Source organism: Anas acuta, chromosome 8, assembly GCF_963932015.1.
Source record: "Anas acuta chromosome 8, bAnaAcu1.1, whole genome shotgun sequence".
NCBI lineage: Eukaryota > Metazoa > Chordata > Aves > Anseriformes > Anatidae > Anas > Anas acuta.
In genome coordinates this window covers 6,064,489-6,091,657 of record NC_088986.1, presented here as the reverse complement: position 1 = coordinate 6,091,657, position 27,169 = coordinate 6,064,489, and the positions used below count along the sequence as shown (strand labels likewise).

The 27,169-nt window shown below is 40.5% G+C and overlaps 1 protein-coding gene across 3 annotated transcripts in view; it reads right to left on the bottom strand.

Annotated features, from left to right (window-relative positions):
* Positions 1-27,169, bottom strand: part of LRP8 (LDL receptor related protein 8) — a 166,436-nt gene that overhangs the window by 39,067 nt on the left and 100,200 nt on the right. For all 3 annotated transcript variants that reach the window (XM_068690150.1, XM_068690151.1, XM_068690152.1), the window contains 2 exons: positions 26,908-27,030; positions 678-806 (listed from right to left, as the gene is read on the bottom strand). In XM_068690150.1, coding sequence (XP_068546251.1) covers positions 678-806; positions 26,908-27,030 — 252 coding nt within the window. The remainder of the gene's footprint in view (positions 1-677; positions 807-26,907; positions 27,031-27,169) is intronic.

Below are 27,169 nucleotides of genomic sequence, written 5' to 3'. Positions count from 1 at the left end.
AGAAGCATAAAGAATTAAATATGTTTAGTCTATCAAAAAGACAGTTTGAGAAATGACTTGATTACACAGTGTAGGAGTTTTCACAGAAGGAAAACACTGTTAAAGAGCTCTTTCATGCAGCAGAAAAAGGGCTAATAAAAGGCAATGGCCATTTAGGGACTGAATTTACAACTGTTACAGTAAACAGTATATCATTCTCTCTATGTCCAGTGAAATCAACAAGCTATTTATAAAGAAACGTCCAGGCCTATCCATTATATCCCAGCAGAAGCTAACCTAGCCCACAGGGATATATTCTGCAGGAGGAAAGAGGGGGCAGTAAGCTGCTGAGCTATTGGAGAACAAGGTTTGAACATTGGTATTGAAATCTTTAGCACAGCACCTGGTATTAAGCCCTTATAATCATATTCTAAACTGACTATATTCTACTAGAGCATTAAAAGAATAGTTAATTCTCACTAGAGTTCTCTTCACATTCTCTAGCCAGCTCCAACCGGAGAATCTGTCTTTCCTCACTTTTTCTAAAATCCACTACTTAGCATTGCAAATGTAGAATGAATGAATTTTGTTGGCAGGAAAAGTCATCCTTTTACATGTAATTTGTAATAGTCACTCTAGAACTTTTATAGTCCTAAGGGGAGATGTTGCATATGTATTAATGTATTACTCCAACTCACCAGGAGTGCAACCAGCCTCATCAATGCCACTTTCACAGTCCTTCTGCCCATCACATCTCCAGGACGACGGGATACATTTGTTGCTTGAGTCTCCACAGCTAATTTTTTCAGCTGGGCATACTTGTTTGGCTAGAAAAAAATAAAGAAAGAAAAAACCACAAGTTTAACATATTTCTAGATATTGCTAACATTGTTTGCACTTTTTTAAAGTTATGTTGATTTTGTATGGCTTAGTCCTGAGAAAACTTGCCATGAAATCTCAACTCAACTGTGATTTTGAGGTATGGCTGCTTAGATCTCCTGTACATGTTCCCCAGGAGAGACCACAATACTTTTACATGCAAAAAAAGAAAAGAAAAAAGACACTGTTTATATCAAGAACCCCATAATCCCTTAACTTTAAACTCAAAGGAATTGAGGGAAGTGGAACAGAACTTAGATTCACATACAACTAGCATTTTGTTGCAGACAGGTTCTTGTTTCTGGCCATCTCAGTGACCTGGTGTTACAATAAACCAAGCATAGGCCCCACTGTTCTTTACATGCTCTTGTAGCCTGGTTGTCCATTCCTACTTTCTCCTTACCATCTCAGTTTGTGCATGGCCTGGAAGCGCTCAGCTTTATGCTGAGGCTTTGCTCTCCACAATGTGCTGCTGCCTCTTGAATCAGGTCTTCTTGCAAAACTATTCTGCATTGCAAAAATTCCTCTTTTTTTCATACTTGTGTAAAGAGCAACATATCTACATTTATTGTGACAAGGCTGCTCAAATGTGTAATGTTCCACTGTTTCAACAATTGTTTAGTATTCTGGAACCACCACCCAGTTGGACAGGATTTGCTTACTAAACAGACCAATTCATCTGTTCAAAAAGTTACACATTTTCAAATGGCATTTCCATTGGTATTAATGAGGATAATGCTACGTATGGCTGCAGGTCTTCTGAAAAGGGAGGAACCTCAATTCTGAAATAAAAACTAAATGAATCTTTCACCTTACTCTGCCCTGCTAAAGAAATTTATGCAAAGTCTGTCTGCTTCCCAAGTACTGAGCAAGAGAGGATGAAAATTATACCTCTCCATTTCCACCTGCAGAAGAAGGCCTTAGAGGGCTCTTTTACAGCCCCAAAGCATCAATCAGCCACTTAGAAGGAAATGTCATTTAATCCCAGGATTTCTCCATCTTCTCATCACCTTGAAGCACTTTTACAAGCAGTTTCTAGAAGCTGTGAGCAACCAATACATCAGGAAAAATTAGGTCCTGCCACAGACAAACAGTTAATAGCAGCTGTAATGAAGTTTTATAACCCTGGGGCGAGAAAGCATTTTTGTTGAAATTTGCTCACTACAGACCTAAGTAACATTTAGGAACATTTCATAATCTAAAGGCAGGGAGTGGGGTCGGGGAATCCTACTTAGGCTTTTTAATTATTATTTTACCGGCAGGCCAGTAATAAAAATCACCTGACACAGGAAGGGCTCTCCAGCAACAAGGCACTGGGATCAACACCTCTGCCAGCTCAGAGCTGTGTGCTGCCACCGGCAGGGACAGCTGTGCCACCATGACGCATGCTTTCCCCTCAGCCCTGCTCTCCCCTCTACACATGACTGCAAGACCACTCACAGGTGCCAAACACTTATGTCCTTCCACAGAAATCAGACAGCACTTCTGAAAACCAGGTCACTCGTGAATTGCATAAAATGGTGTAAAACCAGAGGCTTGTCCTCACCCTTCAGGAAGCTGACTTTGCCTCATCAAGACAGGGCTGTTCTGGACACCATCCGCAGAGCTGCATGCCGGGGCCCACCTCCCTTCTTTAACACATCCAAATAACTCATGGAAAGAGAAGGAAAAACGAACTCTGTGGCAGCTCGTTGGTAAGCAGCAGCCACCTCAAACAAGAGAAAGGGGAGCTAAAATCAGTCTGTTTGGCCCACAGCCCCTCAAGCACAGAGGGCTCCCACCCCAAGCATACCGCTTCTGCTGCTGATACCCAGCACTTGCACGGGCACTTACAAGTCTGATGAATGCCACTTGGAAAAATAAAAATATACAGCCAAGTCAATACAACTTTTTGACCTTCACACAGAGCCAGATAATGACCAAAGACAGAACGCCAGCAGGTCAGGCCTTGTGGTTGCCAGGGAGGGAAGGCGGCAGAGGCCTCACCTCACCTCACCGCTAATGGCGGCACCACTGAGGGGAGCTCTGAGGAGAGGACAGCAACTGAGGGGAAAGGGAGAGGGAGGGCCACAGGCTGCACGTCTGTGAGGCAGCACAAGAGGCCTGGGGAGTGAGAGTGGCACAAGGCCTGGCTGTGGGGAAAATATGAGATAAAAGTAACTTTCTTTCCCAGATTTATCATTCCAAATGAATTGCCATGGTCTTGCATTTCAAAAGTTTGTCTCTTCATTGCATTTGTGTAGTGCATTTGAGAGCGAGGTTTGTATTTGACTAGCATACCGGGAGAAATGGGACACCAAAAAAGTCATGACAGCGTTTGTTAATCAGGTTATTGGTCTCCACCTCAAAAAACCGTTCTAGCTCTTCTTGTTCAGACTACAGTCATGGAAAGGAATTGTGTTTTGATGACAAGCAGGACCATCTTCTTCATGCTCATAGTAACTCTCTGTTGAGAAAGCACTAGCAGATAACAGAGAGAGGATCCTACATAAAACTCAAAGCAAAATTCTGAGGAAAATCCTTCTGCATTATTTCAGCAAGGTTGTTATTTTCACCTAGAGACACTGCAGAAGTGCAAGTGGACTCAATGTCATTGCTTGTGCTATGTAACAGGCTTTTAGTAGCTGCAATCCAGACTTATATTTCTGTTGTGCATGCCGCTAACACAAACGCAGACCTTTTGGGCTTACGTGACCAAAATATTTACTTCCTCCTTTCTTCACCCACACAGAAAGGAAAGGGTTAGCGCTGTACGTGAGAGTGAATGGTCTTACCCTGGATATTGACTGGACTAATTCGAGTTATAGCAAGGTCTGCCTTTTCAGAAAAGCACCATTAAACAACTTGGTTGAAATGTCAGACACATCAACACCAATTTATCACAATGAACTGCAAATGCCAAGGATGGACAACAATGGTTTATTTATAAGGAGACAAGAGCAAAGAAGACAAGAAGGTTCCATTTACTCACTACCGCCAATGGCACATTCTTCTTTTTCTTTACATGAGGCTACAAAGTCTTTCACAGGACCACAGAGCCTAACTGGCGCCCCACTGTTTGCTTCCTCTTGTGCCACTGCTGTGCTTTTCAGGCTCCGGACATCATGTATATTCAAGAAAGCCCAAGAAAACAGAATTGATTTACTTTCAGAAGACCATTTGTCAGGTTCTCACCAAACAGGTACTCTAAGAGCATACACAAAATGTAATTAAACAGTTTCTACTGGTGGGAAACCCACAAGACTTTTCATCAACAGACTGAACAGAACCCCCTTTGTGGAAATACATCGTTTTACAGGTCTGAAGAGTTTCTCTACCTCTATTGAAATAACTTCCCATCCTTTCCAGACTGCCTCCTTAAATTTTCCAAGGTTCTTCAGAAATAAAAATAAAAATAATAAAAAATCCAAACAAGCTAAAACTTCATTTTGCAACAGAGAAAATACTATACTAAAGTGGTTTAATTCATCTTGGACAAGCCAATGAGTCGTTCCTTCACAACTTCCACTGCTATACTTACTATGGACCTTAAAATTCCTGCCTAACTCCCCATCACCTTCAAGAATGGTTTGGTTGTTCTTTGTTAAAAGAAGATTTTTTTTTATTATTATTTTATTTTTCAACAAGAACTTCCCTCCTTGAATACTGTCCTTAAATCTTCTTTTGTCATAGCTGGCATTCCTGTCTCAGAGATATACCAAGAACAAAATATATGTTCATATGTGCCTGTGTACAGAACTAGTACCTTCATTTTCTCACACAATACAAGCATAACTGTTAAATGAACAACAGTTCAGAAGAGAGGAAGGGAGTTTTGGTAAATTCAATATACAGAGTTCTCAATTCCTGCAGATTTACAGTTCAAACAACAAAAAAATTTCAGTCACAAGTTTGCATGTATATTGTGTAATATATATATACACATACATACATATATATGAATGTATATTCCAGTCTACACTCATTACTGACTTGCATCTGATACATCCCCAGTGAAGTTTTTGGGATGCATAATAAACATTTCAGAATCCATCTTGTGAATTAAATTACTATCACAGCTGAAGGTACGTGCATTTAGTCTGCAGTGGTATTTTCTTTCCCTCGCCTTTTCTTCCATCTTGATGTGGAAGCTAGGAAAAGAGCTTTCTACTCCATTTGCCCACACCTTCCCTCTAGCCCAGAACAGGTTGCTGTTTCCTTCGTTTACTTCACTTAACCCTACAAGACATCAGATTTTCTGCTAAAGAGTGTTATATAAACATATGTGTTATATTTAGTTATTCTCCCTTATCCCCTCCAAACCCAAACCAAACCATATCAAACAAGATCCCAGTTTATAGTGAGAAGGGCTTGCATGGGGGCAGCAATATCTGTGACGGATGTGTCTTGGGAATTTCTTTGGCACTGGTGCACAAAGCACATTGTGACTGCATAATATAAATTACTATGAGCAACTCAAAAGACAAATTAGGAAAGACTAGCAAGAAAACGTAAATAGAAGGGTCATGAAATCATATTGTAAATGGCCTTAACAGTTGAATCAACTGATAAAAAGTTAGATTCTGTGGTCTAATTTGTTTGACAGTAATTTCTGTTCAGAAGTTCCCAGAGAAATGGATTTAATTCCATTGCACTGCATAGTACAGCCCTTACAACAGCATGGGTTAGGAGTCTTCAACAATCACACGACTCCTGCTCTACCTAGAGATGGGAGGGATAAAATAGGCTTAGTGTACAAAGGGTTCAGCATGTTTAGAATAGATAGCGTGTACCTTGCTCCGACTATCATCTCTCAGATCAGAGTGAAATAATCAGGAATTTAAAATCCCAGGATTAATCCTAATTGCTGAAACAGATTGACTGCCAAAATAAAAGCAAGGTGGCTTTTACAGGACAAGCATGTTTCACATAAATGCTGCAAACAACCTCAAGGAAGAAAGTTATTCTCAAGGGTAGTGCCCTGAGAATAGTTTTAATAGGTTATAAAACAATTTATTTATGCACAGCCTAATGAGGTGAGATATTTGTACAGTTAGCTGAAAAGACAAATGACATCGGGTTTTATAGTAACAAATAAGCAAGTTTCAAGTCCTGGGACTAAAGTCATCTGCACAGCTCATGAAGGTTTCTTTACCAAAGTTCAGAGCTATCTTGGCACACTCGTGGTTTGTTTTTAAACCTGTCCAGGGATGTCTACTTAGAAAACTTGAGCCTGGATGTAGACAGCCTTTAAAATTTATCGTGATCCACTGTGTTCCCCCATGATTAGTGATGCATGATGCTTTCAAGGCAATTCTGATTCAGGAAAGCCGTAGGAGAATAAAATACTCAAAGGTAACAGCTGACCTAGCACACAGACTGGTAGCAATGTAGCTGGGAATCAGTGAAGTTCAAATACAGACATGCTATGGGAAGAAAGAAGAGCGTCAAGGAAGAAATGAGAGTCAGGAGGTTAAGGCAGCACAAGCTAGGCATGAATGGAAGTCAGCTAATTAACCCTGAGAAATGCAACTTTTGAAAGGAAAACTTGTTCACTGCCCTAGATCAGAGATTCCAAAGCCTGGTGGGCAAACAGATTTTTGAACAACTTTCAAACTTTCTCACGCAGCCCCACAGCTGACAAATCGATGCATTTAGCTGCTGAATACAGCTCTCTGGGCCCACGATGGCCTTGAGAAGCAAAGGTGAGCAGCTGGGGAACAACTGCCTTAGCCTTCCTCCAGCAACGTGTGACTTACTGCAAGTCTTTTGTCATCTATTCAGGTGGCAATGTCAGTGTCAGCTGTGGGCAGAAGCAGCACAGCCTAATTTCTGTTACCTGGGTGTCCCATGGGCACACCAGACCCAACTCTGAAGCCTTGATTTGTGAAGCCTATCCCTCATGACTTGACTTAGAAGAGACTGCGGGAAGAGATGTTCTCTACAGAAACATTGTCAATACCTATATTCTCCCCATCCATAGCAATACTTCTTTATTTGTAGGCTTTAGGTTTAAATACACTGCAGCTTTATTAACATCAACCTTCCTCACTAAAGATTCAGTGACAAAATCATCCAGATTGCAGCACACAATAAATCAATCATACTTCCCTGTGCGTTTTGTAACTCAGCAGAGTCTGAAAGCATCTTGGAACCATTTCTGTACAGATAATTTTAGACAAGAGATGTATTTACTTTTTATTGAATCAAATGTTATTTGACCATTTTTGGTTTACTGATACAAATGATAAGGAGTTTTCTAACCTCCCTTCAACTCTGTGGCACTGTGATCCTGGACTGTTAAAGAGAAACTAGCACTAAGCCTACCAGCAACACCTTGGTCACTACTCCATTTTTTAGACAAGTTGTTGAGCACAGCTCCAGGAGCTAGGAAGGCTGAGAGGCTGAATGCTAAAAAACTACTGATAATCACTGATATATTTTTATTCCCATATATTAATTTCTAGACTTCCCCGTAATATACATACCAAAGTGCTCCGGTCCTATTACAGCAAAGCCAGAAGCAAATTCCAGAAGAAGGCTTATTCCACACACATTCTGGCACATTTAAGCTCTTGCCTTCCTCACTTCTGAACCCAAGTAATGCTCAACTCTAAACCAGGCTTGTAAGCACAATTTAAATAATAGTCCATCAGAATACGTCAAACCATTAATAAAAAACAGGTACTAGATATTTATCTTAAATTGAAGACAGGAACAAATTGTATTAGAATGTTTTGAAAGTACTTCTAAAAATCCCTAAGTTGGAGAAATGCTGAACAGCACAGACTGTGGATTTGAAAGTGCTGAACAGATTAATGTGGGTATGCACAACGATGCTGGAATGAACCCGATGGCCAGCTAGCTTTATAAAAGGAGTGTAATGGGAACAAAAAAATATGAAAAAAGCTCCAATGATCCTCACAGTAAGCAGCTATGTATTGTGTGCACCCATTTAGCAACACATATACCAAGAATTATGTGGCAAAAGTTTACATTCCCAGTTCTTCCCAGCAAACCCCACTGACTTACACTGGGGCAGCAGGATATCACTTAATCTGTAAACAAAAATGTAAAATAATCTGTGTAATCTGGCAGATAATATATACGTGAACTGTATTATGTACACCTTCCTGTGGCAGTGTCCGTCTCTTGCTCTTATCACTTAAGCAATAACAAGGAAATTGTCAGATATACTATGTCAGATATTTAGGGTAGTAAAGATAAGGATAGTTTGGTATCTGATGAACTCCTAATGAATAAACTGTTAATTGTGTAACCTTCCTTCAGTACAGCAAGTCTTCTGTTCATCAAGGGCATGGATTAAACAGCTTCTCTGCTCTAGAGCATCCTTATAATTAATAATATATTCTTCCCACTTCTAAATATAACCTATAATGAGATGCTTTAAAGAATCCAAGCTGCACCTTTCACCAAGAACGTTTGATCAGAGGAAAACGAGCCAGAGTTTGCTCAGACAGGGGAGCCTGCTTTTACCGTGCCTGTCTGCTTCCCCGTCCTGGTGGGCCCAATCCTGACAGGCAGAGAGCCTGCTTCAGGCACAACCTGCAGAACCTGCTGATGGCAGAAAACACCTTCCCCTATCTACAGCAGTTTCTTTCCATCTCTGGGGATATTTTGTGCTGATTAAAGGTGCACAGAAGTATCATTACATATTAGATAATTGCTCTTCATCAAGCAGGAGTTAAGTCCATGAGAACACTGCCATCAATCTGCCTATCAGGCAGGAAGCTGACAAACTGTGCAAAATCTCACCAGTTATGTCTTTCATCCATGTGAAATGTTTCCTTTCAGAGTTTTTTTTTGTGGTTTCCATTCCATTGGTCCTGCTTGTCCATAATCTCTCCCTCATGAACTTTAAGATATATGTTTGTTTTTTTGTTTTAAGTGGCTAATTTGGTAGACTCCCTTGTAAGCAGACAGAGATGCTTCCTGTCTTTCAGAGTTATTATGCACACTTAAGAGAAAGAACTGTTCAGAGTACGGGGCTGGACTAGCAGAGAGCATGGGGTCTGCAAGCAGCACTGCTGCAGCAGGCCATGGGGAGGGACAGGAGTGAGAAGCCAGGTCTCAGCCTGCTGAAAAACAAAAAGCAAACAACAACAGAAAACACCAAAACACCTGTTTAGGGATGCAGAGTTAGCTACAGCTCAGAAATCAGTTGCCTGAAACTGTCCTGGATAGACATGGTGGGCAGAAAAATCACAGTTTATTAATACTTTTAAAAATGTACATTCTGACGCACTTTTTCTCCTCTTTTGTTATTGACACCAATTTTTATGTTAACTAAAGCTGATCTTCTGTCTTACATCCTTTTTGGACTTTTTTAAAGATGTTAAACACAAAGACAGATCTAGGCAGTGCCACATACAAGCTCTGCCTGACTGAGGGTCCCGTCACAGCATCTTTTGACTGCCTCTGGTGATCTACAAATGATGTGGCTGGGGAGGAGGAAGGAGGGCGGCTCTCCCCTACCCATGAACAAACTATTTTCCCTTAAATGAAGGAGGCTATTTTTGCCCTGAAAAATCCTTCCCAGTGATCTGGATGCCCAGAGAATTCCCAGATGGACTAACTGCCGGTGGGAGAGCTTACTGCAGCCTGCAGCATCTGGGCCAAATGCCTTGATGCATAAATTGTGCAGCTTTGCTGAAGTCTGTCCGCACCAGCTGAGACAAATTCCCATGTTTAAAAGCTATGAGACCATTAAAACCAGCCAAATGCGCAGCAAAAGTTTGTCATTTCTACATTGACAGGTAGATGATCTGGTTAAGACAGGTATCTACTTTGATTTAAAGACTGCAATTGATAAAGATTTCTGGACAAGTGAACCATTGGTGGTAACAAATTTGCTTTTCATATGGTTAAGAATTCCTCATAATCCTTAACGTACCTGACCAGAAACTTTTCATGCATACTTCCAGGTTTCCTTATTCAAGGCCTTTTATTATCTGAATACCCCTCGTACCTAGATGGTAATAATTTCAACTTTTGATATTTTTTCTTATGCTGTTTTTCTATGGAAACAAGCTTTATACACTAAACAAACAAAATCTAGCTCATGAAACTTTTTGTTAAGCCTGTGAGATTGGATTCTCCTTACTTGCAAGAATCTGACCCACATACCAAGGAGGGTAAAAGCTCACAGAAATGTAGTATAGGATACGGGGTCTTAAAGGGTTGGTTATTTGGCATTTTAACCTTTTCAGCAGGAAGACTTTCTTTCTAACCTAGCATATTTAAAAGTGGAAGAACAGAACTTTGAGACAAGATTCTGTCATCTGTATGTAGGTAAGATTGCATTTGGTCTAAAATAAGTAATTTTTATGCATTTCAAGTTGACAGCACACCTCATTTCCTATGCAGGTCAGATATAATTTCCTTTCCAGCCACTTAAGACTTGAGGGAGTCTGATGTCAGAACTTTAAACAGCTTACTGCACTCACGGTGCCTAACCTTTCCAGAACCTCCTCGAACAACGAGACAGAGCTGTCTTTATGTAGGTTTCCCACCTGCCAACTGCAGGAGAGAAGACAAGCAGAACTCATGGGGAGAGGATCTAACAGCCTAAGAGCTTTGCTGGAAGCCCCAAAGCCCAGCATCACATTAACAACAAGAACAAGAAGCCTCTGTCCCTGCCTGCTAGCATCGGGGGTACAGGATGACAGGCAAGCCCGTGTGCTCCTTCCACTCATCAGCCGACACTGTGCACAAAGGTCAGCTATACCGCCGTGAGTCAGCTCCTCTGCAGCACGGGCATCTGTGCCACCTTCCCTGAAGAAAACAGATGCCAGGCTGCTAATCTGCTTTTACGAGAGGGAAAGGACAGCTTGGCAGATATTTTGATCCGTGTCACAGTTACAGCCTAAGCCTGGAACAACACACACTTCTGATGATCCCAGGCTGGAGTTAATAACGAAGGCTGAGCTGAATCTGTACACCCTCCAAAATGTACAGGAAAAATCTCTTATATGCTCCTAAAATGTAACCAGAAATATGAAAACTTTCTGAAAACCTAAAGAATTTTTCATCCTGTTGGGGGGGAAAAAACAAAACAAAACAACAACAACCCAAGAGTAGACATGGGAAATCAGCAAAATCAAGTACCTGTTTCTTGCTGTTTGCAATAACCCCAATATCCTGACTGACTGTGCCTGGAGAAGTGTGCTCAAATCGACATTCAAGCGTATTACCCAACTGCAACAGTCTCTTGACATCAGTTACTGCAGTGAGGGTAACACTGAAGCCACACAGAAAAGTAAGACCAGCCTAGAAGAGGTCCCAGCACCGTGATTCCAGCACTGTTTCAAAGCAGTGTTTATTGTTCATAAACCAGGATATTTAATAAACCAGGATATATGGAAAATCACGTGTAAATTTTGAGAGCATATTCGCAATGAGGATACAAAGTGCTCTTGGTGACATTAAATTAACAGAACCAGACTTGCTCTGCCCAGCCTCAGTAGTGAATATGCCCAGTTCACAGCATGGTTTTACTCTGTGGCACGTATATACCATGCCACGTGCAAGAACTCCAGGCCTAGCACGTGAGTTTTGAGAGACAGATTTGTGCACCCATACTTTGTATGTCACCCATGGCTGCTGTAATTGTGCATCACATCGTCACACTGAAGAGCTGCATGCTACTGATATTCCTTTTTCTCCTTCTCAAACCTCTCCTTCATCTCCATCCAGTTCGTTTGATCTCGAAGGATCTCTGGGAAATTGGGCAATTACAGCATGGAGAAAGTCTGCACATGTGCGGGTTTGAACTATCAACACTTTCTCTTTGGCTCAGTAGGAGAGAAAATGTGTCTTGGAAGCCAGAAACATCAGCCCTACTTCTCATAATATTTGATGAGCAGACAGGGATGTATTCATTCCTTCTGGGACATATGTTACACAACAGCTTCCACTGGAAGCTGTTTTACACTCTTTGGAAGAAAACACTTCTTCCAAGCCAGGAACATGGGAGATAAATGAAAAAATCCAAGTGAAAAGGAGGAATGTGCAGAAACGTTGTTAGGCTATGAAAAAGAAAGAACTTATCCTACAATTGTGAAGTTCCTGATTTTCCAAAATCATTGCGTACACTTTTCCCAGGAACCTGAATCCCTTTATGATTATTTTTATATTTGTTGTGCACAATGTTAGAGATCTCTATTTATTACATATAAGAAGGATTGCTTCCCTTTATCTTTATTTTTTTAGGTTTACTTTAGCCTTTTCTAAACATTATTTTATAGCTTCAAGCTACCTCAAATATTTTCATAGTGGTCACTTCCCCGGTATTTAGAAATCACCACAAATAACTCCTCACAGCTTCTTATAATACGTGTAAAGAGAAAAGTACTTTGATTTATGTTACTAAATGCAGTCTAAATGCTTTCTCCTGAAGACAGCATTTAAAAATGACAAATGTTTTATAACAGATTATGGAAATATAAAGGGCTCCCATCTCATAAACAAAATTACACACATGGAAAGTCCTTGCTCACTGGTCTATGGAAGGAAATTGTAACACAGAACTTAGACGTGTGCATAAAAGTTGGTAGACATAAACACAACACAGAGGCCACTACTACATAAAAGAGTCTTGCACGTTAGCACTCAGAACTGGGGCTGGAATTCAGGCCACCGGCAATATGAAACCACCAGTAAGTACTGTTCGGATCAGTTACTTTTTCTATTTTTCATTACAAGTATCCTTTAAAAGGATAAATATGCATTTCAAATAAAATAAGGTGTGTTGTTTATACGAGCAAAATTTGGCAATGAAGTAAGGAAAAGGAACAACAATCACAATTCTGCTTTTTCCTCAGAATTCTGACACATAAACATTTCTCCTGAAAATGCCACAGCCGAGATTACTGGCTCATGAAAAGTAGCAAGAAATAGTTCACAATGCAGTAAAGAAAGGAGTGAAACCCAGTACTGGGACAATGTCACACTGCTATTCCAGAATGATGGGCTAACCTGTAGACAACCCAAATATCCATCCTGACAATCCAACAGCAGCTGGAAGTAGCAGCAGTGACCTTTAAGCTCCAGGACAATGAAGTTCATCCACAGCATGGATTAGAAAAGCAAGATGCAAAATCTGAGAGCACATATGGAAAGGATGCTCTGTGCCTCAAGGCTACACAGATTCAAATTTTTTTTTTTTTTTTTTAAAACTCTCACACTGCTGGATTTGAAGAAGTTGCTAAAGCTCAATTCTTGTCAGAGCCTGTGCACCTCACTGCCCTTACTAAACTACTGATGCATGTACACATGATATTAAAGCATGGACAGGGCCAGATGCCTCCCTTCCCAGTAGCACTACAGAAGTCTGCAAAAGAAATGGCTTTCCAGAAGCCATTAATTTAGGGTACTTAGCTCAGAAGAAACTGCCTACCTTTAAGCTTTCATAAAAGGTGGATTTAAAAATTGCTAATCTTTTCCAGAAATCTTGGCCCAGAACCTGTACAGATATTTCCTTGTGCACTTCTGAAAGCCTAGGGTGTACTCCTTTCCTTCACCCTGTAGAAAATGGTAAATTAAGAAAATAGTTCATTAAAGAATTATGGAAAAAATTATGTAAGGGATAGCGAAAGAGAAATGTAAAATTTTAAATGTCCTTATGTTGTCAAATTCTACTGAGTTAATAAATCTGTCAAGAAATTAGACCAAAAAGAGTACCTAAATTAAGAGCTTTTAATCCCAATGGTAAAATCCAACCACAATTCATAGCCCTACTATTAACTTGTGTCTATCAAAGAGCAGCATAATCAGCAGAGTTAACTCTAACCACCTAGTAAGATACGGTGGCACCGATGTGAGCAGTTTGGAGAAAATCACAGCACTCTGTCTTTGTAGATGGTGACACTTTGAACCACTTCACTCACCTGCAGTCCCCTTGCATCTCAGCAATGTCATGTAAGCCCCCTGAGAAACATGTACCAATATCCCTATTTTGTACTGCTACCTTAGCGTGTACAGCAGAATAGCCATACTCTGCCATTGGCACCAGAGTTGTGTTTCTCCCTTCCTTTCACCCTCCTACCTCAGCTGCTGCTTGCTATGCCCTCTGCACCTTCCATCTTCTCCTACTTCTTGCTCATCCTCTTCCTCAAATTACCCTCGAAGGCTTCGTTTGCCAAATCTACAATAATCTCGTTAAGAGAATTACACATCTATGTGTAAGTGTAATGATCAAGCTATTCCTGGCCTCAGATGAAGGACCCTTTGACCCTATTACCCTCATATTTGTTCTACTCCTTCTGCTCTCCCTCCACTTCATTAGTCTTCTTGCTTTACTTGTGTCTGCTCTAATACAAATCCACTCTAAAACCCCACATGGGAGTAACTTCCCCATGGTGTAAGCTCTGTGCGAGAAAGCAGCTGCACGGGTCTGTGCAGAACCCCACTGGCTTCAGTAAAGCTCAGGAGCAAATGCAATTACTTAATTATAAAGGAAATAGTGAACACTATTAACAGACCCATGTGTGAGCTGCTTTCTGAAGCACCTCACGCACATCTTGGTGCTGCAATAATCACTGAGTGTAATCACGGTTTGTAAAGTGCTTGCTGGTTATCAGATAAAAGTACAATTTAGAAAGGGCTCAGAATAGAGCAGTTGAGTGCAAAAAGGATTTAAAACGTGCTTTTAAAGTTGAAAACATTTCTTTAATCCCTTTAACGCAGTTTAGTTTGCTGCCTTGCTTCAATATAATGGATCAGGAACTGTTTCAGTGAGTTTTGTATCAGATAAGCAGTTAGGTAATTAAGGAAACAAAATGGAACTTTAATTATGCAAAAAACCCACCCATAGATTGTTCTATTGTGATCTTCCACAGCAGTGCTGTTTCTTATAAATGAACATATTGTGCAAGCTAGGGAGAAACCATTGATTAAAATAATCAAAAGCCCTACTAGAAACTTAGACATGTTTTCCTTTGTAAAAAAACAAAACATTGTATCTGACTAGTGAGAGATTTGAATTGCTTCTTCCAAAGCCCACGTTATTCTTTCCTCAGATTAATTTAATTAAATCCATTATTACAAGTTGTTTTTTTTGTCTTTTTTACATAAACTATATGAAAGCTTGGTGTACTCTGATAAATCTGGAAGGTTAGAAAATTTTACCAATAGCATTTTATCTTGATTTCCTACTAATCATTTCCAGCTGTAACAACTTACCTGATTAACGTGCCATTTCTCAACATGCCAGCAATCAAATGCTTGTAAAAGTGAAACACTACTGGTTGCACTTACAGGTAACTGATAAGCAGATTTTCAGTTCCTGCTCTGAGAAGCTGGAGTATCATTAAACACATGGTCAGAGAGGTCAGAGGCATCAGGAGGAATCCCCAGCTGGCGTTATATGTATCTATCTATCTATCTATATATATATATAATGTGCCAGCCCTGGGCAGCCACATACGGCCCAGTATTACAGACGATCTGGCCCAGCAGAGGCTGTGCCACTTCTCCAGAAACTCAACAGCACAAATGAGACTTGGGAACTGATGTGTGAGTGCACGTGGGCATGCTGGGTCCTTCCCCTTTCTTCCTCAGGCTAACCATGAAGTGATTGTGAGCGTGAGGAGGAAGGAATGCTCCCAGACTGTGTGCTGGGCTCCACTGAGAGCCCGCTGGTTACAAACAGCAATGAAAACACATTTCTTCAGAAGTCTCTCAACTGTGGCTAAGAGTCCAGCATAAAGCCAGGGGGCTCTCTGAGCCTCTGTATCAGCAGCTGCTCTTTCATTTTCCCTCTGCCCAGGCTCATTTTCTTTCTCTGGTTCACAGAGATTACTCCAATTCTAATCAAAACAGGGAGAAAAAAGCCCCACAGAACACTAGGGGGACAAAATTATACAAAGGATAAAGGAGCCAAGCAGCATTGAGACCATATCCATCGTAAAAGAGATTATGGCTGCACAAGTGTTTCTTATCAATAGGGAAACTAAAGCCACAAAAGGTCCCCAGATGAGCAAACATAATTAAACCTGCCAAGATGAGTGATAAAAACTGTAGAAAAAAAAAATGTACAGGTCTCCAGGAAACTGCCAGAATTCATCATAAAACGCTTTTTCCTGCTACCTGAAATCCGTACCTTACTCACTTCAAAATGAAAAGATTCTCTACGTGCGCTGCAACACTGGGATTTCACCTCATATCTGCTGTTACAGCATCTCCTCTCTGCTCTGTCAAAGGACAGAGCATACAAACAGCACCCAGGACTTTTCAAAAATTCATGCTGTGAAGGCACACGGTGTCACACTGTGTTACACTACCTCCAGCATCCACAGCAGCTGAAAGGAAATCATTCTGCAGCAGTGCTGGTATCAGCTGCACGGCCACACAGAGGCAATTGCTTCATCAAGATCAGGACCCAAGCTCATACCAACTGACGATGCTGCTTTTCCACACTAAGGTGACAACTCTTCTGAGGTGGTAAAGACACCAAGAAGTGAATGCCTGCTCAAAGGGACCAATAAAACATGCAGAACTCAGGGCAGAATAAGGGTTCAGTAGACAAATGTATACTTAATGATGTCTAAGATGTCCTTGCTCTTAAATACCTCTGTATGTGCAAAGAGAAAGAAATTCTGCTAAGGCCCCGCTGCTATTAAAATAATTGTGTTTCTCATCTCAGAGGGAACATTTCATCTTTTCTACACACACAAAGAAACCCCCACCTGTGTTCTTTTTCAGAGTGGAACAGACAGCTTAGATGGCATTTTAATTGAATTTGTTCAGCCTGTTGCACAAGAATAGTGGTGTGTAGACCTGTGGCTGAGAAAAAAAAAAGGCGCTCCCTTACCATCTATACCTTCCCTTCATTACAAATAGCCCCGCTGGTTCACACAACTCAGCTCCAAGTTTGAGTCTTGCAGCATACCTAGATGCAGGAACTGAAGCAGAAACATAAATTCTAGCAGAATTCAGTACTGAGATTACCATTTCCCATTCCCATTCCATACAGTGCCAACATACCTGCTGAAATGCTTGAATGGCACACCATTATTTATGTGTATGTGCACTTCTAAATACATGTGTATAGTTTTACATGATTTTGTTTTACTGCATAGACAATGACTAGAAATTAAATTGCTGTCCAACATGCTAGACATGCTTCTCACCTTACATAAAAGGGAGAAGCACGGTTATGTTCATGCTACAATGACTAGTATTTACAAGCTCTATCATAAAACAGAATTCAGAACTGTAGAACCGAAGCCTTGTAGAACATGTAGGAACTCAAAGGATGTGGTAAGATGACTAGTGAGTAGTATAAGCCTGAAAAATGGTGCGATAACTGGCATTCATATGAGAACATGTAAGCCTGCGGGCTCTAACAAAGTTACTGAGCTATGGCTTCTAATATTTTAATACAAAGGATGCTTAATATGGTTCAATATGTTAAAATCCAAGACAGAAAGGGTGAGCTGGAATCTGTCACTCTGCAAACAGCCACTGAATAGTGTCTGAGATAGGAAGCTAGAAGCTCTTGCTACAGCAAAGCCCTGATGAAGGCTCTCAGCAGCTACGGACACCCGCTGCACCCCACAAATGAAATGCACAGGGGGAAGGCCACACGGCCCTCACACATGGAGGCAGTGCTGGCAGTGACCATGCCTCAACCTCAAGCACAATATCCCTGAAAGCATTTCAGAGAACTGAAAATCTCTGGTGCAAGGTTCAAGTTATATAAATTATCTACCAAAGCATGCAAAGGCTGCATATTAAACAAGTCTTAATCATGATCCTAATCCTCAAGGAAGCGAGATAGAGCATCACGAGACCCTTATTAAAACTGCAGATGATTTCAGTGGGAGCTTGTCCTGAATGTAAACATGATCCTACAAATCTATAAACAGACAAAGATAGGAAAACTATCTATTAAGTGGTAGAATTAGGAAACACAGCTTCAATGTACAATAAATCCATTATGGGATTAAACCACAAGCTATTTAAATGTGAAAAATGTTAGACAATGTCATTTTGTTTTCACTTCTTAAAATATTTTCTTCACACCATAATTCACCCACTTAAGAAAGGGGAAAAGGTTTGCTTTCTGTGCCCCTACAGCACAAGACTGCTTCATTCAGTTAGCAAAGTATTTCAGTTCTCAAATTATGACTTGCTTTTGATTCCCAGAAATTATTTTTTTTTCACATTAGCCATAGTTAGTAAGCCAACCATGATTTTTTTCCAGATTAAAATAAATATTATATACGTATATTTATATATATAATTATATATAATTATATATATTTTATTTATATTTATATATCATATATATATATTTAATATATATTATATATATATATAAATATAAAAATACGGGTAATCTGAATTTCAGAAAGCAAGCAGGAAGAGAACGGAAAAACCGAAAGCACTGGGCAATGAAAACCTATCCAAGTATTTCTCAAAATCTCTTCAGTTTCTACTACTTCAATATACGTGGGCTGTCAAACAATTACATGTAGAGGGCTTTACATGCTCACCTTTCATTTTCCTGCTCTTCTCTCCTATTGAAATAAATGCAAGATTAATTATAGCCATAAAAAGGCAGCATCAAACCCTTTTATGACCCTTTCTGTTTATGAACTGCAAGAACACATTAGACCAATAGGAAAAATATTTAAATGCCAGCATTTAAATCTTCATAATAGTCAGCTAATGAAAGCTCAGAGTCAATCTGAAGTACATCAACCCTGCAAATGCCAAAGCTTGCAATGCCACATGAAAAAGTGACTTTCTCACAAGGTAACATTGCTTAAGAAAGGGACAAAAAAAACATCAGAAAAGACTTAACAAGTATTTTCTATTGTTTTTCATATTGGTCTGGACCCTCTGAAAAGGCCACTTCTGAGATATAAGCTCTAACATATTCTTAAAGGAAGAATATGTTTTGTTTTTAATTGGATTACTTCAAACTTTTTAGCACTGGTAGAACTGGAGCACAATCATTACATACTGTAAATTAATTTACATCTCTAGGCAAGTAAATGTTGAGCCCACCAAAGCCATGTAATCGTCAGAAAGGTGATGGAACTCACTGCCCAAGAACCACACAAAGTTATCCCACTACTGGGGATAAACAGCCAGGTTTGCTGAATTTTCTTTGATGTAACAGGATAATTTCATGCTCTAATAAAAGGAACGGGAGGCAGGAAAAGCTGGATTCAGTTCCTCACCTTGTCAAAGATTAGTCCCTGCAGTTTTGTGTTCTTTGGGATATTGAGATCAGTTCAAGGTTGCTCAACAAGGACCCACTTGGAGGCAGCACTGAAAGCAGCTATGATGATCAAGGAACCAGAGGCACTTGTGAAGGAAGCGTACATTGGCTGAGATAAGATAACTAAAGCAGGAGTGAAGGCACTTCTATGAAAATTTGAAGAGTTACATGCACTTAGGATAAAAAGGACTTTTAAAAATCTGCACTAGACTGTAAGACACAATCTGCAGGAACTACTGGTCTTCTAACAAGTCTTGTCCATCTCTAGAGTATTGTTAAACACAACCACAGAAGCCAACTTTTAAGACTGAAACCTTCTAAATAGACCCAGAAGTTAAGTAGCCTACAAAAGACGTAAAATATTTTTTAAATTATGTGTTGGATGCGATAAAGCTTTCACAGAGATTAGTGAACAATGCAGGATCTGTACCCTAGTTATAGAATTGTGCTACTCCCAATTTTCCAAGAAAACAACGAGAGAAAACTACACACAAGCAGAGGTTGAGAACTGCATTTGTTCGGCCATCAGAAGAGGAAGCTAAAGGAAGGTTTTGTTGCTGCCTTCACCTGTGAAATAGGAAGGGACTACAGAAGATGAAATCAGACTGTTCTTGGACATGCAAAGTGACACATGCTGCAACAAAGCAAATTCTGGGGAAATCTAAGGATTTTGTCATTAATAAGGGTGGCCAAACATGAGGACAGGGACACATTTTGAAGAGGGGGCTGGACTACGTGACCCCAGAGGTCTCTTCTAGCTTTTCTATAATTTCATGAAAAGATGACCATGGGGAGCTTTCATTTGATTTGGATATTATTTATTTTGATAAATTTGACCACGTTGACAAACTAAAGCTTTCATCATAAGCCCTACAACCTCAACCTGGGCATCTGGAAAACCAGACTGCCACCTCATCACCAGGAGGATCCTGTAGCTCTAGAAGTGTTCCCATATTCTGTACCTTATGCTGTATTCGTTTTACAGAGGTGGCTGAAACCTGGGATGTGGTCCTCAGCTGCTATAACTTAGCAGTGCTCCCAAGGGCCCACCACATCGCAGGGGAACAGAGACCAGTCCATCAAAGTTGCTGTATTTTATGCTGGCAGCAGCCAGTTAGCGTAGCTGGAGTACTGTAAAAATGAACACCTGTACGCTTGACATTAACCTTACTTTAATTTCCTGAATGATCTGTACCAAGTTCATCCAACAGAATAATCTTTAATTTATGCACTCCGCTGCATTTGCAATTCCCCACCATCATATCACAATGTATACAAAGATCTGCTGTTCATGTTGGAAAAAAAAAAAACCCTCCTATTTCTGCCCCAGGTCCTAAAACTTGGTATCTGGCTGCGCCTGAATGATTTGACCTAGTTTGTTTGTGTGTGTATGTGTGTTTTGTTTTTTTTAATTATTTTTTCATTTCTCTGTTTGAAGTTGTTGACCCATCCATCCTTCTTCAGATAAATAAATACTCCAAGGGCATGGAAGAGTTGATTAAGTCACTTTCCAGAAATGCAAGGTAATGCAACTAAACTCAGCCAGACATTCAGGAGATCTAGATCAAAGATGAACAATATGGACATAATTTTGGGGTAAATGGGGAGCTAGAAGAGGAGTGCACATTTCGAGGTGAGCAATATCGTCTGTGATAGCAACTGCAGAATTTTGCTTTCATGCAACTTAATAGAAAACGAGGACCATTACACGCTGATCACCACTACAAGAGATCAGCATACAGAGCAGCAGCACACAAAGCGCTTAGGATCCTGGAAAATACCCATTAAAAATAAAACTGTCAAGTTTGGATACATCTCCCAGCATGACTCGTGACATGTACTTTAAAACAAAAAGGACTGCACGAACTGGTACTGTATTTCAAACCAACACTCGGGGTTTGATTTTATATTCCATTTCCATTAAAAATCTATTTCCAAGACTGCTGCTTATTAAACTTGCCCTACTAAACCATTCCTTATTACATGCAATCTGAATTCAGGTCTCCCCTTTTCTTTTTCTCCCTCCTCACATCCTCCTGTACCATTCTGTAAAATAATTTCTGCTCCTAGCTAGGAGAATGTCACATATCTGATAAAGAAATAAGAAGTGGTGAGTTTATGCTGCCTGCATTCCTCGATCTCATTATATATACAATGTCCTAAGGCAAGAGTTTGCCAGCTCAGATTTTCACTTGCTCTTTCCCTTTAATTTGTGTTCCCATCAGTGCTGTTACTGTTTGTTAGCATTTGTTTTTGTTTTTCTCCAGAGATTTTTTTTAAGTTAAATAATCAACATCAGAGGCAAATTTATTTTTTTCCCCCTGTAAGAAAGCAGAACGATTCAATACCTGGGTTGGAACAGTATTAGGTGGATAACATCCATTTTGATAGAGGTCTCTCAGCTCAGTAAGAAGAGTGATTTCCCTTCCCCCTGCCTCACCTTCACAAAACTGGATAGGGAAATAGCAAGGAATCTTTTCCTATGCATAAGCAAAGCCTGTGCAGCACAGCAGGAGCTGCACCGCTGCCCTAGGGTGGTCACTGAGTCCCACTGGGTTGCTTCTAGTGACAGTAATGAAAATATACCAGAGCCCCAGCATTGCAGGCTGTCCAACGGGACAGTACACGTGGCCTACCAGAGATCTCCTTGCAGCCGGCAGAGGCACACTGCTGCAGAACCTGGCAGCAAACAATTAGAAGATCCTCAGGCATTCAACCTGCTCTAAGGTCAAAATGTTTTGTGTGTCTCAAAACGGCTGCTGGGGAGGTACGTGGGAGTCCCGGGTGCCTGGCTGAGAGGCACTAACTCCACTCCCACTATCCAGATATTCTGCTATCCCTTTTAATGCTTTGCGGGGAGCTCCTTGCATACTAACAAGCTGGCACGGCAGAGATGAAATCCATTATCACTTCAGCGCACCTTCCAACGATGGCAGTGTTGCACCCACTGTAGGTTTTCCCTCCTGTAGGCAGGGAGAAGCAGCAATGGCTCATGTTAAACTGAGATTCAGCAGCTGCTGGATTTAACAGGGCTTTCTCAAGGAAGACATGGCTGGAATGTGACATGCCAATGTACTAACCCTTCCCGTTCCCCACCAGCAGCTGTGGCACTGCACAGCTAAATGGCATTTCTTTGTTCTACGTCTCACCCACCATCCCATTTCATTTCATTTCTCATGCATCTCAAAATAACCTTCCTCTCTTCAATATTAAATTCCTCCTCCTCCTCCCTCCCCCAGCCTCATTCGATGCAACCTCTTCAATTGTGAATTTTGTCCCTTCTGCCCTCTGCGGATAGCATTAATTGCTGAGTTCTCATGGTTTTGCTTCCCCTGACTTAGGGGCTCATCCTGTTTCCATACAAAAACAAACGAAACCAAAATAAAATGATCAATTTTTTTCCCCAATTTCTCCCATCATTATTTTCTAATGACTTCAGAGAGAGATCCAGCCCACAATATGTACATGAATAGATCATCTCACAGAAAGGGACACTTTTTTTTTTGAAGCCTTAATATAAATTAAATGAGACAAAATAAATTCTGCAGCCAGATAATAGCACTGAAAAAACTGACAGATGGCAGAACAGTGAGGTTAGTGGTGATACTTGCTGTTACATGAATAATTCACTTGGACAAACCTATGGATGGTAAGACCATATTTAGGGTAAGGAACTAGCTCACAGAAAAGATGAAGAAATGTAAACAGCTTCTTCTTTGTAATAACCCATTTCAAACCAAAAGCCCAAATAACCACCTTCTCCAAAATCAACCCATGCTAGAAATTGATCTGTCTTCAACTCGCACCAAAACCCCCCAAGGAGAAGCCCTGTAGATCCCATCAGTTGAGAAATCCAATGGGATATCCTTATAGCTACTGCTCCCAGCCGCATTCAGTGGCTTGAAGAAAATGCTGTTAAAAAAAAAATAAAATTGTATAGATAGCAGAAAAGACCCTGGACATTATAGATTGAACAGAAGCCAAGCAATCTTTGATGCCATTTTATCTATGGACATGAAACAGGTGCTGTCCTGAAAACCTGGGGATGGGTAACATCCCCAGAGAGGATATTGCTAGGTACAAAGCCAAGCAACTACAGCAATCTGGGAAACAGAAAAAGCCAGTAGCAAACTAAGTAGTTTTGCTTGTTTTTTTTTTTTTTTTTTTTTTGGGGGGGGGGGGGGGGAGGGGCAGAGGTGGTATAGCTAAAAAAAAAAATACAAAAGAAAACACCACAAAATTTTTCATTACATAAGCATTAGAGATAGGGACACAGCATCTGTAACAATCACAGAGCACAAAGAGTATTACAAAAGAAGGCACTACAAAAGCATCCAGAAAATAAAAAGCCATTTAGGATGTGGCTAGGTGCTGAGAGGAACTGCACTGTTTTGATCACTTTCGAAGCTGGAAATACTCCTAAAATGCAACAGTCAGCATTTTCAATGCTCTTAACCTCCCCAGCTCAAATGGACTATGGACAATGTCCCAGTGCTGCATTAATCAAGGAATAAACCTGGAACCTGGCAGAGATGCTGGCAATTACGTGGCCTGTCCAAAAGCAATCGATTTTATAAAGCGGTTTGATCTTGCCAGAGGAAAGAAATCTCCATTTCCCAACCTGCCCATTCCCTAGGGAAACTCCACAGCGCAGACTTCTCCAAAGGGCTGTGCTGCATTTCTGAATGGGAAAATGAGACCGTCGTAGGGGTCTACAGTCATTTCTCAACCAGAGGGAGATAGCCCAGCCTTTATATATACAGCTTCTTCCTTGCCCTGATGGGGCATTTACACTTACAAAGAGCTAGGGCTTTTACTTTGAAGGTATACGTTAAAAACAAATCATAATGCTCCAGTTTTTTCTTAACAGTCTACCAAGTTTATCGCTCACTGCTGTCTTGAGCAGTGGCAGTAGGAAGATCTGCAAACATGTGTGAATTAACCTCACGACCAGCACAGTGCTTATGCATTATCAGGTTGATTCTGGTTTCCTTGCAGAGCAGATCAGATCAGCCTTTGAGATGACACATCCTTTGACAAGGATATAAAACATCTGGGAAGAACGTCCTTACCATGCAAATTAAAGCCTATTGCTATCAACAGCCATAAGATTAAAAGTACTTGATCTTCATCTGATTAAGTGTGAACTCAGATCTGAATAATCCTATAAAACAAGTGAAGTTACAAAACTCCAGTTGCAGATACTTTTAAGATTAGAAGGCAAGCTTTTAACTGGTACAGAAAGAAATGCTGGCTTCTCTTGTGAGCCAGCCACAAGTCAGACACAGGCTTGTATTAAGTATCCTATGAACTTAGAGACAGAGATCTTGCACCCATCACACAAATTCAGAACAAATATTAAATATCTTATGTTGAGACAAAGCATGGCAAATCTGCTTAAGACAGCTATACACAAATAAAAGGAAGAAGGAAAATATAATTCAAACTACCTCTCTAACAGCACAGAGAACTGGCTGGCACAATGGAAGAACATTACTGAGTAAAATCAGACCAGTTCAACATGTGCTGGAGGCCCTGCTTTGTGATAAAAGAGTCAGCTTTATCTTCTGTTGTTGAAAACTGGGACTGTGGGTCAGGACCATCTTGTTCCAGATGGGAAAAGCATGCAACAGCCAAGTCCTCAGTGGCCACTCAATCTGTAACCGAGAGGGATGGAGCTCCAGAAAGTTTTTTTCCAACAGAGAAAAGTACTCACTCATGCCAATTTTACTTGAAAGCCAGAAGACCCTTCTTGCCTTGTAGACACGGATGTTATCTTCTATGAAGAAAAATGCCATAGCTATAGGTCATAAGTACATGCCACAGTCTTTGGCCTGGTTTGAAAAAAATTATATAAAAACAAAACAAAACAAACCACCACCAAACCAACCAAAACAGATCAAGAATTGGTCTACTCAAGCACTGTCACCTTCACAACAAATTCCTGATGGACCTGCTGCAGCACTCTACAGTATGGGAACACATTTCTCCCTGCGCCAAGGTGACACTGGCCTACTCCCATTAGCAGCAGGGAGACATTTCAAGGGCCATCATTTTCCTGATACTATTTGAAGAGAAGAACCACTGCAGAAATGCAGACTTCAGTCTCTTAGTAGGTTTCAAGCAGAAAATCACACAAAACTGAACAAATGATTTTCCTCTCAGGAGGGCAGTCCCATACTGTACCAATCAAATGCTCAGGTCAAGTACCCTTTACAATACTTAAGTTTTAAAGATGATTTCCCCAGAGAAAGAACATAAGTGGGGGGAAATTGGAAGGTGAAATGACTACAGAAAGGAATGAAAGATGATCAAGAAAAATCATCGGGGAACTTAACACTGCATGGTCCACACCCCATCCATGCTACGGCCTCTGATAAGAGATTTACAGACATTGACTACAGGGAACGGAGCTGCTTAGTTATGCAGCCCCTCTCCACACAATCAGGTAGTGGAAACAGCATTAATAAGATAGCTTTTGACTAAGGATGATGCAGGGTGAAAGACCACCAGTTACAGTACATAAATATGTTAATGCAGTTACTGAAGTAATTTTTTCTGTAGCCTGTGTATGGCTGCAAAAATGATTCCATTCATTTTATGCAAAAGAGAAGCTCGTTTATCTTTCTTAATTAGGGAGAACTAGTACTAGGATCACACAAAAAAAAGCATAGTTATTTGTGAAGCCCTCTATGTGCCACATTCTGGTGAGGCCCAATAAAACACTTCCCCCAACGCTGCTTCTGACTCGTGGGAATATATTTGTGAAGTACATGACTGGAAATTCAATAGAATGTCTTGTTTAAATTTCCTGGTCTGCCCAAGAAAAAATCTGCAGATGTAAGCAAGCACACAAATAAAAGTTTACATAATAGCTAATGTTTTCATTAAAATATTCCTGGGATTCCCTTCAACTCAGCACCAGATGACCTTCCACAGTTCCAGAAAACAGAGAATGGATTGGCCTCCTCAGAGAGTGAAAAGAACAAGATTAAACACTCTGCATGAAAATCAAGCATGTCCTTTTACTTACTGAATCAATATATTTTTAAAGGTGTTACCTGCACCAAACTTCTGTTATATTTACCCTCAGCTTTAGCTACTTTACATTGCTCATCTTTAATCTTTTATTTTTTTCTTTATTTGTTCTTCAAGGCAAACAAACAAACAAGAAACCCAGCCACAAAGCTCCAAGACTGCAAAGCTTCTCTGTGATGACAGACGTACTGTCTGCAGTGATGAATCCCAAGATGCTACCATGCAAAATGCTGCAAATCTGAGTTTCCAAAAGGCCTGATCCCACGTGCACAGATTTCATGGTGCTTGATTCTGACCTTATATGACGCATGGTGCAGCCTTACAGACTTAGAGTAAGCATGCATTCCAGGGAGGAATGGTACACCTTGTGAGTATAGAACTAAATGATAGCTTCTGATCCACCTTGGTGCTCCTGGCTCTTAGTAGTGCTCTTTAGTGAGCAGATTCATCATGAATCTTCATGCACCACTGCTGATCATGAGCCCTACAACCAGACTAACTGTAATAGAGCTAGAAACGTTTTCAGTTCTGTTACAGACAGAAACACACACTGTATAGTTCTGTGTTTATCACCGTCTGGAAAATTGGTACACTTGAGCATTTAGAAGCCATTTGATTCGAATGACCCAAACCTTTTGTCTCTTTTATTTCTGTTATAAGAGAAGCAAAAGCTTTAACACCATCTTGCAAGTGTTAGGAATAATACCTTTGATTTCATAACACTCTATGCTTTAGTAAAACAATGTGTCACAGAAACACCATTTTTTTGTGCTACTCACTGCATGCTGCTTCTGACTCATCTGACCCATCAGGACATTCTTCTTCCCCATCACATTTCCACCTGGCTGGGATGCAGTGGCCGTTGTCACAAGTGAAATCTGACTCGGCACAAGTTTTCTTTGCTGCAAGAAAAAAAAAAGGATGTGAATGTAAGCAGAGCAGAACACCTTCTTTGCAACCACTCCCACCAAGAACAATAGTGAATTCCCTGTATCAAGGAGTCATTTCACATTCATCATTGCCTCTCCATGGTGGAGTCAG